At 44.7% G+C, this 13,198-nt stretch overlaps 1 protein-coding gene across 1 annotated transcript; it reads left to right on the forward strand.

Annotated features, from left to right (window-relative positions):
- Window positions 1-10,369: 10,369 nt before the first annotated feature.
- On the forward strand, window positions 10,370-12,967 carry LOC117892447 (putative cyclin-A3-1). Its single transcript, XM_034798696.1, has 4 exons — window positions 10,370-10,498; window positions 10,976-12,448; window positions 12,538-12,607; window positions 12,665-12,967. The coding sequence occupies exons 1-4, from the start codon at window positions 10,413-10,415 to the stop codon at window positions 12,665-12,667; spliced, it is 1,632 nt and encodes a 543-aa protein (XP_034654587.1). The 5' UTR covers window positions 10,370-10,412; the 3' UTR covers window positions 12,668-12,967.
- The last annotated feature ends 231 nt before the right edge of the window (window positions 12,968-13,198 follow it).

The raw sequence follows: 13,198 nt of genomic DNA on the forward strand, positions 1-13,198 counted from the left end.
ATTGCAAAAACAAAGACAGTTGGCACTAAAAAGTGTTTGTTGCAACAATTGATTTGTCTCTGCGTTCATTTACTCGTAGTTTGCAGTTGCCACTGTGCTGTGTGCCGTGTGCTGTGGCACACTGTCATATTTGTTTCTGCCCCATTTTTATTGACTTGTTTGCCGGTCGCTTTCACAGTTCTTCCCTTACTTTTGTTGTAGTTCGTTTTTCCTTTTTCCGTTTTTAATTTAAATGCTTTTGCAATGCGTGTGTGAATATCGAATTGATTAAAAATAAAATATCAATTCTGAGTGATGGCTGGGACAGTGGTGAGTGGGTGGGTGGCACATGGCACACATTATTTAATGCTATTGCATTTAATTGGAAATTTCTGCTCGAGCAGCGACACACGGAACGGGACACGCGGCTGCGAAGCGATGAAAATTATGAAAAAAATATATCTATATATGTACGAATACATAATATACATACATATACATAACTGCGTATGTGCCTGTGTGCAATATCCGGCGATATATCGGTCAGATATGTATGTCAATATATGCCCAACTTAAAGGCGAATGGCTGGACAAACACGGCAACTGCAGCAACAGCAACAGCAACAGCAACCCCGTGGAGATTAAATGCAGCGTAGTTGCCATTAACAATGATTACCTGAAAGCCGATTCCCAATAATTAAATGTGCAACAGCGCGCCATTTTTAATTGCAGGCCACAAAATGGCCTCCCACTCCCCCACCCACTCCTTTGCTGCTGCTGCTGCTGCTGCTGTGTCCGTGTCCGCGTCCGTGTCAGTATCCGGGCAGCCGGACACAAACAGAGCGCGGACAGAGTTGTCCGGGTTTTCGGGTTGCAGCCTGCAGACCGGGATTGCCGTCGCTTTCGGCTCCCTGCCCGCCCCGTTCAGTTTCATGCGCATATCAAAATGTTGATTCCGAATTTTAATTTATTCATATTTATGCAAAAGAACAACGAAAACAACACCAACCAGCCAGGCGGGCCAGGCCAAGCGAGCGAGCAGTAAAAAGCATTCGCCACTTTGCCTGCCACAATCGAAACTCTCCGCAGCTGCTGCCCCCAGTCCGGAGACCGGAGTCCGGAGTCGTCCTCCTCCGTGGGTGTGATTATTGTTTTTGACTTTAAAATGCCTCATTGCACCCACATTTGCCCAGACACACACACACACACACACACACACACACACACAGGCTTATTAAAGGCGGGGGAAAAGCGTTGATCGAAGTGAATTAATTTCTTTGATTTTTTTGGAGCAGATTTTAGGTTGGGAAACGCAAAAAAAAATAGATCCGATTAAGGCTAAGAGAAATTACGCTTTTAGTTGCAGTTGCAAATATCTGACCATAAATTACAGCAGAAAAAGAGAGAAGTTTTGGCAGCAGAAGAGTCTAAAATCAAACGAGGAAGAACGTTGTGAGACGCGTCTGCCAAGATTGAACAGGAATTGAGGCTGACAAATCTTTGAAGTATTTGAGAATGCAAAGGAAACAACAACAGATGAAATGTCTGTCACAACAGAATGACGGCAACATTTTTTAGCAGAGTGTAAAAACATTGTCCACATTGCAGTGTCCCTGTATCCCTGCCTCCTTGTTAGTGATTTTCGGAATCCTTTTGCGTACTTGGCTGCTGCTCAGATTAATAATTAAAACGTCTCTGGGCTGTGTTGCCGGTTTAGTTTCTCCGTCTAACAATGCTCTCTCTCGTCGCTACCTGGCCACCTGGCAGCTCAGAGTCTCAGTTGCCCCATGCCCCATGCCCATTAGGGTGGATTCTTGTTGGTTGGATTATTGGTGTTGGTTTTCCTCTTGGCCTGTACCCAATTATGAATTATTTGTAATCTTATCTTTAAGTGTATGGCATAAAAATTATAATTTTGTGGCCAAGCGAACGAGAGAACGAGCGAACGAGAGAAACCCCATAAAGCAGCTGAAGGGAAGCAAAGCAGGGCCAGGGGTTGCCTTCTACAATTTCAGTATTAAAATTTATTAAAAATATATAAACGAAGGAATTTCTAACCGCATAGACGCCAACGAAGATGGAGACGAACCTGAAGCTGAAGCTGAAGCCCCGACTGCGGCTGCGGCTGCTGCTGCGGCTGAGACTGAGGCTGAGTCTGAGGCTTTTAGCTCTTGGACCTGCCTGCATCTTCCTGTGAGACGTTGCTGGGATTCTGGGTAGAGGGAATATAAAACGCTTAACCGCAACAGCAAGAGCTACTCGTGGGCAAAGGCAGGGAAGGGAGGTGGAAGGAGACGGGGTAGACCCTTCAGGGCGTCGTCTTTGCCTCGCCATGTGAATGGCACCAAAGTGGATGCTTCAGCATGCACGGACGCCACTTGCAAAAAATTTCCCGGTACACTTACACACATACACATGTAAGCTCTGTGTGTGTGTGTGTGTGAGCCGGATAGTCTGGCATCAGGAATCAGGATTCAGCCCAGCACCATCCGGGTGCCCCGAGACAGTGATGCAAGTCTTGACAGATAAACAGGAAGTCGTCGTCGTCGTCCTCCTCAACACTTCAACCTGTATGTCGAGAGGGTGTGCTGCTGCAGTACGGTGTGTGTGTGTGTGTGTGGCAATGTGTTAAGGGTTGAGCATGGGGCATGCAGTGCCCTTTGTCTTAGCCTACTTGGTCGAGCCTCAGTGTGTGTTTGGGCCCGTTGTTTCGGTTTTTATTCATAAAATAAATGAAGTACACGAGTATTTAGCCAAGTCAGACACCACCGCACAGAGAGGGAGAGGAGCAAAGGGGTGGGTGCAAAGGAGTGCAGTCAGATATGAATCAACGTATGAATGACCTCAACTGACTTTTGCCGTGAGTGAGTGACTGCTGTCTGAATTAGCCGCAGCTTGGACCAGCCACTCGACTGGCAAAAGCTGAAGCTGTCAAAGAATTGAGATCGCCAGCGTCGTATGCCAGGTGCATAGAGAAAGATCACGGGCAGCGCAGTCAGCTTGAAAGCTTCGTTACAGAGAGAGAGAACCGCCGCAGCGGCAGCGAAGAACCTTTGGCAGCTGCAGCGAAGCAAGAAACGTTTTTGGGCTTCGTCTCTGTTGTCGCTGCATAAAAATGCACTCGAACATGTGACTAGATCTTGCATGTCACTGAGATCTATGGCTGGAGTCTCTGCCAAAGTGTATCCCGGGCAGCGCAGTCAGCTTGAAAGCTTCGTTTGCCTTCGGCCTGTGCACAGAGAGGGATAGAGAACCGCCGCAGCGGCATAGAAACAGCTTTGTGTGGCTGCGGCAGCGGCAGCGGCAGAGAAGCAAGAAACGTTTTTGGGCTTCGTCTCCGTTGGCTCTGCACACAAATGCACTTAAACATGCGCCTACCTGCCGAACCCTGATCTATGCACTCGGATCTATGGCTTGGACACTCTGCCTTTTTCGCTTGGACACTTGCCGACCCCAAATTTGTGGTATCAATGTGACGTATGGGCACTGCGGTTACCAATTTCCAATTTCTGTTGTGGGCAGAAAGTTGTTCACACCCCCTGTACGGCAGTCCTGCCCACTGTCTGGGGTAATTATAAATGGCTGACTGGGGTCCAGACTCATTTGTTGCTCTCGCCAGCCTACCCGACTCTATCTCTAGCTCTCCATCGCGCCCCAACCTGCAGCAGGAGCAGAGCACTTCCTGCAGAGGTATTTTAACATGATGCTCAAGTGGAGTGAACGCTTGTTTTTAATTAGTTTGCACTGACCAGCAAGGAATGCCAGGAAGGAGCAGAGGCAGAGGCAGAGGGAGCGACAGCGACAGCGAGAGAGGAGCTTTGCGAGGGCTGCACAGCAGCCATGAAAGGTAGCCACAGGAACAGCCAGGTGTCTGCCTGTATTCTCTCTCCCTCTCCCCCTCTCCCCCTCTCTCTCTCTCTGTGTGTTTGTGTTTCCAACTATTTTAATCGAAAATGCTAGTCATAGGGGTAAATATTTTTGCAATTTATACAATTTTCAGAGCACAATTTAATATGGACAGGGCAGGTTCATGAGGCCACTCCATGGGTCTAAGCAGGCCACACGGTTAACGGGGGGTCAGCACAAAGATTTTGCAACTAATTACCAACAAAAATAATGAAATAGATACACCAAAAACTCGCAACTACTAAACAAATACTAACAAATAAAATAAACAAATGTGCGGCAAAAGTATAAAAAATGTGTACCAACAAATGGCTGGAAAATGAGAAATGTTTCTATGAATAGTTGTAGGAACTAAATTTGAGATATTAAAATATGTGGAACCAAAAAATCGTTCATTCTATTCCAGGGCAAACTGTACAAAAAAATATTACAACGCACACTGGAAGGGTTCACGTGTAGGCCATGTACCTGCTGCACATTCATTGATTATGTACCCATTTACATAAGCATTTACATGTACATATGTACATTCCATTACATAAGTGTATAGCTTGTGTATATTTCTAGCCACCAAAAGTGTGTAGATATCGAATTGAGGCTTTAAATACGTGAATTATTCACTCAAAAGTGACCCAAGAGAATTTCCTTAAATGTCGCACAAAATCTTAGCAAAAGGAACAAAGAATTGCGAAGGGTAAGAGGTACATACATATGTACATACATATGTACATGCATGTGTTTGTATGTATGTACATACATATATCTGCAGCTTATGTTCGAGTGTTTAAAAATGAATGAGAACTTAAACTATGACGGTACCGCGGTACCCAACTCACACTGGATACACTGCCTTGCAGCGGGAGCTCCAACGCTGTCCAAAACTTCTGGCAGCGACTCCACGGCACAATGTTTGGTGACACATGAAAAAAAAACAAACAACTTTAGTATGAATTGACCAGAACAATGATTATGTGAAACTTCATTGAACGATACAACTCTGGAAGACACACGTGCTGCTTGGAATCGCTGAGTTTGTTAGCAGCCACAGCAGCAGTCGCACATGCAAAAAACAAGACTTTAGTTTATGCAAATAAACATAGAGAAGCACTTAATATTATTTAGCAAACACATGTGCAGATGCTCTGCAGCGCATTGATACAACCAACTGCGAAACACGTGACAAAAAACTGAGCGCATCTTTGCCGGGAACGCAGGTCAAATCCACGCCACGCGCTGGAAAGCGTCACTCGTCCCTCGACCCTTCCAGGGCGCGCGCACGCAATGTGTGCCGGGCAGCAGGTAGGCGGAAGGCGGAAGGCAATGACCACAATCGGCTATTCATTTGTGCAAAATTGTTAAGTGCGTGCGAATATTTGTAAAGAGGAAGAAATTGTAAACAAAACGAAATTAAGCTTTATCGTAAGCACAGCTGGTTGAATATCGATGGCAGCGATATCGAACATCGATAGCTTTGATCCCCGAAACCGGTGAGACCATATTTTAAAAACTTTTTCAAGTCCAGACTAAACCAATTGATGTCCCATTTATAAATAAATAATATTATTCATATTATTATTATACCATCAACCATTAGGCCAAAAATATAAATTTCTGAGTTAATTTCTCGTTTATTCTCGTCGTGTGTGTCGCCGCATCATTCTGTGAAAATGGAACAAAAAACGAGGGGAAACGGTGTGCGTCATTAGCAAAAGTGGAGAAAGAGATAATACATCTACCAGTTGCATATATACATCATTCGTACATATGTATTCATAAACATAAGCGGCGACACTTAATGTCACGCCTCGAATTTCCGCACCTAATAAACTTTTCGTCTTGATTTCGCTTTTCGTTCAACTCGTATGTCCCGGGTCCCGTGTCCGCTTTTCACTTCCCATTGGCCCACTTGGTCTTGATTTTTTTGTGTTGTATTCTTCCATCGCTGATGATGAAATTAAGCCCCAAAGAGAGAACAATCAAAGCCTCAACACCTCATGCCGTGTTAATCAACCATTAATAATGAGAGCCACTCCGAGAGCCAAGAAGACCAACATCCGAATCAGAATCCATAATGAAGCGTGCTAAATGCAGCCGATTTATTTTCTATATATCCAGCTGTGTATATATGAATCTGTATCTGGATATGTGCCCTAGCAGCAGCGGAAGACAAACAATTTCTTGGAATTGATTTCTTGCGGTTTTTGCGGCGCGTAGCCCTAAAAATGCACAAAAGAGCAGAGAGCAGAGCAGAGCAGAGCGGGTAGCACTTCCAACGACTCCAAAGCAGAATGGTTTTGGGTGCTGTGAGTGTGGTTTAGGTATGTGTGGTGCCAGGTGGAAGTGGAAGTGGATGTGGAAGTGGAAGTGGATACGGATGGGCGGGGAGTGCACTCGATGCATTCGCTGTCTAAGCCACAGCCGCCTGAAGTTATTGGTGACAGTTGCGGGCACAGCCACCAGTAGTCGCTTTCTCTGATTCTCTTTGTCGCATTCCCCAAATGTAGATGTGTGTGGTTGGCCCAGAGTTCTCTGTTTGAGCTGGTTAAGTGATGGCTTGGATGAACGCTGACATGAAATGTGAAGCTTAACAGCTCAGCACCCCCCGAAATTGTCGCCATAAATAGTCAATTTCCCAGCAAGATGTCAGAGACGTCGACAGCTTGGTTTTCATTGTGAACAGAAAAAGATCTCAAGCAGCGCAGCAGGCACTTCGTGTGCTTTCGATAACCGATAACAGATAACCGCCGCAGCGACAGAGGAAGAACTTTGTGGGCCTTGCGGCTCTGCTGCCCGCAGCGACAGAGAAGCAAAAATGGCGCTGAGAGCTCACTAGAAAGTGCGGATTGTAGAGCACTTAAAGCACCTTTCGGGCTGGTGACTGGATCAGCGGCTGCCGCTTAACGGACCCAAATACGATTCGATATCGGATGGGTTTCTGCTGCCTTGACAATGGAGTTTGCTGTAAGCTGCCGCTCGGCATGCGTGGGTCGTTCTCTGCTCTGCTCAGCTCGATCTTTCCCTTTTGAGCCAACAAAGAATAAACCGTTTGTCAAATGCATTTCATTTGTACAAAATTTGACAGTTTTATGGTGGAAGTGCGATAAAGTGGCTATAAAACGCAGGGACAACTCAATTCTTGGCGGAGCAGCCTGAACCCAAACCTGAAGTTGAACAAAAAGATTATACGAGGTGGAGCCGTTTCATGGCAGGTGCCATAAAATTCTGAGGCGAACGCGGATCTCAAATGCGTAAACGTTCGTAAAAATTGTTAAAAATCAAAAAAACAAAAACCCAACGATCGATGCTCGCTCGTAAATAGTTTTTGGGCCTTTTTTGAGGGGCAATGAAAACTGATAGATGTCAGCTCGAAATTTCAAATAGATAAACGATAAATGTCTTTGCTTTGACAATATCTAGTTTCGGGTTATTTGAATGCTTTCATCAATCATCTGTTGGGATCTTCATTAAAACTGCCATTTAAATCAATTGCGGAGCGGAGCGGAGCGACAATTGTGACGAGTCTTATCCGTGGCCTATAATACATATTTCCGTTTTAATTAGAAATCAAAACCGTTGACGGCTGCCTGGCTGCTGCCTGGCTGCCTTGCTGCCCCACAAAGCTAACGAGTTACCAAAACGGCAAAACAATATCCAAAATGCCCCGTGGACTAACCACGAACCGGTTCGCACCAGGCGCACCAAATTGGGCAATGAGAGCCGCACGGCTCACAACGAACGTCGTCGAGGCGCCAGCCATAAACTATTCAGGCCAAAAAAAAGTCGACAATAAATTTGTTGCTGGTTGCAGCCGGTTCTTGGTTCTCATGGGAGGTGCAATGAGAGGCGTTTAGAAGGAGGCGGCAGACTCAGACTCAGACTCAGACCGAGAGCCAGAGACAGAGACAGCGCCAAAGTTGGTAGCGAAAGAGATTAGCTGTAACCAGAGACGCGCCAACATGCGACTAATAGAACTATTACACATTATCGCAGAGGAGTGTATCGGGGAGTAGTCAGTAAATATTGTATATGGAGCGTAGGCCGTTCCCATGGAACGTACTATGTACGTTCCACATCTCAGGTGTGGCTCCTTGGCCAGCAACCAGAAAGCAGCAACCAGCAACCAGCACCGGCACTGGCATCGTCTTGGTCTCAGTTTCGTGCGCGTGTTGAAAATTGTTAAGCAGCCAACTGGAAAGTTGCTCCACAGATTTATGGGCGCAGGGACGCGCTGCCTCTGCTCATATTTGGCCACCTTCGAGCGCACTCCCCTTGGACTCTCGGGGCGCGCAGGTGTCTCTGACAAAGCCTAGCGGACTACAAATTATTGTGAGAAAAATCAGCTGTACAACCAGAAAGAAGTCGCCTCGGACTCGGACTCTGGCTCTGGCTCTGGCCTGGTCAAACTCTGATTGATTGACTGACTGACTGAATGCTTTTTGCCATGTGGCTAACTGGCGGAATGTCTGCCCCAACTGACTAGCAGTTAGCCAAGTTGAGTAACTGTTGTTACCGAGATTGCTTTTATTTTGTTGTTGCTGTTGTTGGAGAGAGAGGGAGCCACAGAAATTACGCCGAGATTTTCTGTGATTATCGCTGGTGTTTTTTTTTTATGGTAAGCCAAGTGCTCTATGGATCATTCCAGAAAGGTGTTCGCATTTGGTTGGATCAGCAGTCTCAAGGATATGCAGTCTCTTACTGTCAGAAGTTGGTTTTAATTTAATTTTAATATTTGTTTTTTTTTGTTAATTTGGCTAGAGAGAGACTTATAAATAAATGCACAAACCACAAAAATGTAATCCATAAAAATATAAATTTTCGTTCTTATAATCAAACTAGAAGGGGGGTGTGAGACGCTTCTTACGCGTCACAACTTTGACGTATGTAAGAAAAAATGTAAAAATGTAAAAATGTAAAAATTGAAAAAAAACCCCTAGGGTACAGATGTGCTACTGAGTACCGTGTATAAAAGTTGTGACGCGTAAAAAGCGTCTCACAAGTCCGTCCTCGTTTTTATTTAATTCAATAAAATTTGTAAATAAAATCATTACTTTTTAGTGTTAGTTGTTGTCTTGAACTATAACCATAAATAATATAAAAATAATTATTATGTCCAAGAAAATAGACTTAGAAACTCAAAATTAATTGTAAATTGGCAGATCGCGCATACATTTTTATTTAAAAAATTTTCGTATATCAAAAAATAATCATTAAATGCATTTTTGTAATCATATTATTATTATGCGAACAATTGGCTTTGGAGAGTATTTTGCGTGGCTTGAAGCGGGAAGCACACAATATTCCCCCCACAATATTCCTCATGCACCCTCCACGACTTGCCGTATAATTTCCCTTCAATATGCTCCAAAAGACAAACCCCCATAGCGAGAAATATGTTAACAAAACAAGTCAATTATTAGTTAAATGAGTTGTTGTTTGTTTAATTCTCTTTTTTCTGTTGTTGTTTGCCCGGTTGCGCCCTTTTGCTTTCCTATTGTGCTCGCATTTAGAGTTTTGAATGGTAAATTTTGAGTCGTGGGCTGGGCTGCTTTTTCATTTGCATGCGCACTCGTATTCATTTAAATTTTAGCAACGACAATGGGGCAATTTGGCAGCTTCTGCACTTAATTGAGGCACTGGGCACGGGGCATCCCACAAAAGGGAGCACTGTGCCCTGCCATTGAGTTCAGCGCCAGTCCCCCCCATAATAATTCATTCATTCATTTCATTCATTGCTTTTCATTGATCTTTCGCTCGATGCGCTGAGACCGATTCATTGTTTGGATTTTTCGTTGAGCCATTCCATTCCTTCCATAGCCACGCCCTCGACCACTGGCTAATCAGTACGCCCCCGCCCTCGCCCTCGCCCTGCAACTGTTTGCATATCCAAAGATTACATATTTATGTGTGAAGTACCCAGAAGCGAGTTCTCTTCGCTGTACATTTGAGTGGCGCCTGCAGAGCGTTAGCTTCCATCATCTGCGTCTTTAATTATTCAAAGTAATTAAGTTAATTGCGCGCTGTAATTGAGCTTGAAATATTTTGTTTTTATGCCCAATTGGCAGTTTCTGGCGCGTCACTTTCCTCTTTGATCTGTTGCAGAATTTCTTAGTGGGAATATGGGAAACAATTTCTTATCGGTTCCATTCGGTAATGATACTGTTTTTGGGGCTTCAAACATTTTTTTAGTTCATTTTATTTCGTATTATTTTCGGCAGCAAGCAAAAAGTTTAGTATTTATGATAATAATAATACACAAAGCAATAATAATAATAATAAAATAAAAGAAAGTTAATTGTTCTGTGGTTGAACATAATTGTTTGGAACAATTCATTATAATTAAATCATCAACAAGCTGCGTCTGCAAGTGTAGACACACATTCGTGTACCCATTCCATCATTCCATTCCGGACACATTTATCTCATGATAAATTGATAATACCAAATTCCCTAACGCCTGCGCCCAGTGCTTTATCGATAACCCAATTGAATGTGCAGTTCCAAGTTTCGTTTCTAAAAGTGCAAGTCAGATGTGCGGAGATTTTAATTTAAGCATTCAGAAAGTTTTTCCAGTGATGTTTGGCGAAAAATTACGCAAAAATAGCAAAGAACAATCGTAAGTAGCTTCAATTCCCTTAACTGCTCGTACAGTCGAAAGCACAAAACAAAAAAAGATTCTCACAAATTAGAACGCTTAGAAAATGTAATTGTCTAGAAACTAGAACCGACCATTTGAGTGCATTGCAAATGCCGTTGAAAGATTTAATTTTTTTGTTTTTACCTACACAGCTTTGCCCTTTCGTTAAACTTAAAAAAAAAAAAAAAATGGCTGATCCACACTCAAACATACATATGTATGTATGTACATATGTATATATGAGGGCTCGGCACGCATACATCGCACATTTTGTTCGCTTTTTTTCCAAATTTTGTTTAGAGAATTTTTTTATTTTTTATGTTTCATAATTTTATTTCATGACAGCCTAACATGTTTTAAAATGTAACAAGCAGTTTTAATTTGTGAGATTCTGCTGAACGACCAATAAGCAAAAAATATCTGTGATAAAATTCAAGCTTATTTCAAAACTTTTAGCACCAAAATGTCGGGCAAATTGAAAATATCTCTGGCTGAAAAATATCGCCGCTACTGTAGGGGTCCGTTCAAGCATCCGAAGATGCCGTTTAAGAAAATTCGAGCAACAACAAAACAAACATTAGCTCTTAAAAGTTACTTAAACGATTTAGAGGATAGCGGAAAGGCAATTGTAATTGTTTGTCTGAAGACTGGTGGAATTCGGCAGAAAAGCAGCATTAGAGGCCTACGCTTTCGCGACGAGTCCGCCACACCGGAGCGTAGCTTCAAGGTCGAATCGCCAAGTCGCGACGAGCTCGAACCGCCAAGTCGCGACGAGCTCGAACCGCCAAGTCGCGACGAGCTCGAACCGCCAAGTGGCGACGAGCTCGAGCCGCCAAGTGGCGACGAGCTCGAGCCGCCAAGTGGCGACGAGCTCGAACGGCCGAGTGGCAACACGTCCGAATTGGAGAACCGGAACATGACGGATCCGCAGCAGGACCCAAGGCCATCGAACACCCTGTTGCATGCAGTCTGCGGATATGACGATGAGATCAGTCATTGTACGCGATGCCGCAAAGACTCTAGGAAACGCCGTTATCGGGGCTTAAGCGTGTGCGAGTGCTGGAGCACCAGCTTGATCAAAGATATAGATCCCTTTTATTTCTACGCCAAGGACATCTTCAATCATCTGTTCCTGGTGGAGAGCACGCTCCCGGTACTCAAGAGCCGCATGGCAGGGCATAAGGAATTGACACCCAATATGCGCAGAGTTCTCGTCAACTGGCTCCATGCTGTACACAACAAACTCTCCTTGCGTGATGAGGTCTTTGAGATGGCCATCGGCATTATCGATCGCTATCTGCAGCAGGTGGTCAAGGAAATACTGCCCTCGGATCTCAATCTGATGGGCCTCACTGCCCTGATCTTGGCCAGCAAGTATGAGCATCCAAGGCCGACATTCATTTCATGGTTTTTGATGCACACGGACGGAGGCTTCACGGCCGAAATGATTTGTGACATGGAGTTACAAATTTTGCAGACAATCAATGGAGATCTATCGCGTCCGTTGCCGAGCCAATTTTTGCACTGCTTCTGTATGGCCACGGAGGACTTTGCTGTTGAATGCCAGCACCTGGCGCATTACTATGTGGAACTGGCATTGATGGACACCGAATTGGCCAGCGTCAAGCCATCGGAGATGGCCGCTGCTGCGCTCTTCCTCGCGCTCAACCTGTCCGACGGCACCCCCGACGGTGGCCTCGACGAGAGTCTCTGGACACGCCCGCTCGCCGATTGCTCCCGTTGCACGGCTCTCCGCCTGAGACCCACCGTCCTGCGCATGGCTCAGCTGCCGCTCAAAGCCGAACAGGCGGAGCTGTTGTCGATCCGCCAGAAGTTCTCGAGCCGGAAGTATAATTCTGTTTCGCTCGCTCCGGAGTTGAAGGAGCGTCCCCGTCTGGATTCGATCCTGAACACTCAGGATCAGAATGAGTAAGTACAGCCGCTACACTCAGCCTCTAAAATCAGGCTCTCAAGTCTAACGTATTTATGTTGAGTTCATTTGATGTCACCCCCTTTAGACCCCCCTTGATGGCACCTGTGGTTCCCAAGAAGAGATCATTCTTCAAGCTCCCATCCTGCAACGTAATGGTGAGTGTGCATCGAAACGACAAGCGAACATTTTCCTAATTCAAATTATCGCCGCAGTAATCAACACTCTCCACGATGCAGCCAAGGATGAACACCAAAAACCGCACTCTAGTCAAATGCACCAAAGAGAATAACGGAACACGCACACACACGCATATACCACAGATATACACTGACACCGGAACACACAGACAACAGACAACAGACAGCAGATAAGCACTGATAACGAAGCCCACAAAGTAAGAGCAGAAGAGCCTTGGGACATGCTCCTGCGACTTATCGTTAATTATATGCATATTAGAACAATTTTTACACCTACTGACTAACATTTACACACATAACATGATTTTATCTACACAACTATACAAAGAGGGAATATTAAATTGTATTCAAGCCATAAAAAAGAGAATATATGTATGTACATGGGGCGAGAATAATAGCACAGCTAGCTAAGAGAACAACAACTAGTATGTAAACTCATTACGAAAGACTATTACAAGCTAAGAGCGATCTGGAGAGCGAGCGCGAGCTGCTGCCAACGGAGCGTTGTCTCAGCGCGCTAACAGCGGCCACAGGCTGTTGGCATAGAGC

This window comes from Drosophila subobscura, chromosome A (genome assembly GCF_008121235.1).
Source record: "Drosophila subobscura isolate 14011-0131.10 chromosome A, UCBerk_Dsub_1.0, whole genome shotgun sequence".
Taxonomy (NCBI): domain Eukaryota; kingdom Metazoa; phylum Arthropoda; class Insecta; order Diptera; family Drosophilidae; genus Drosophila; species Drosophila subobscura.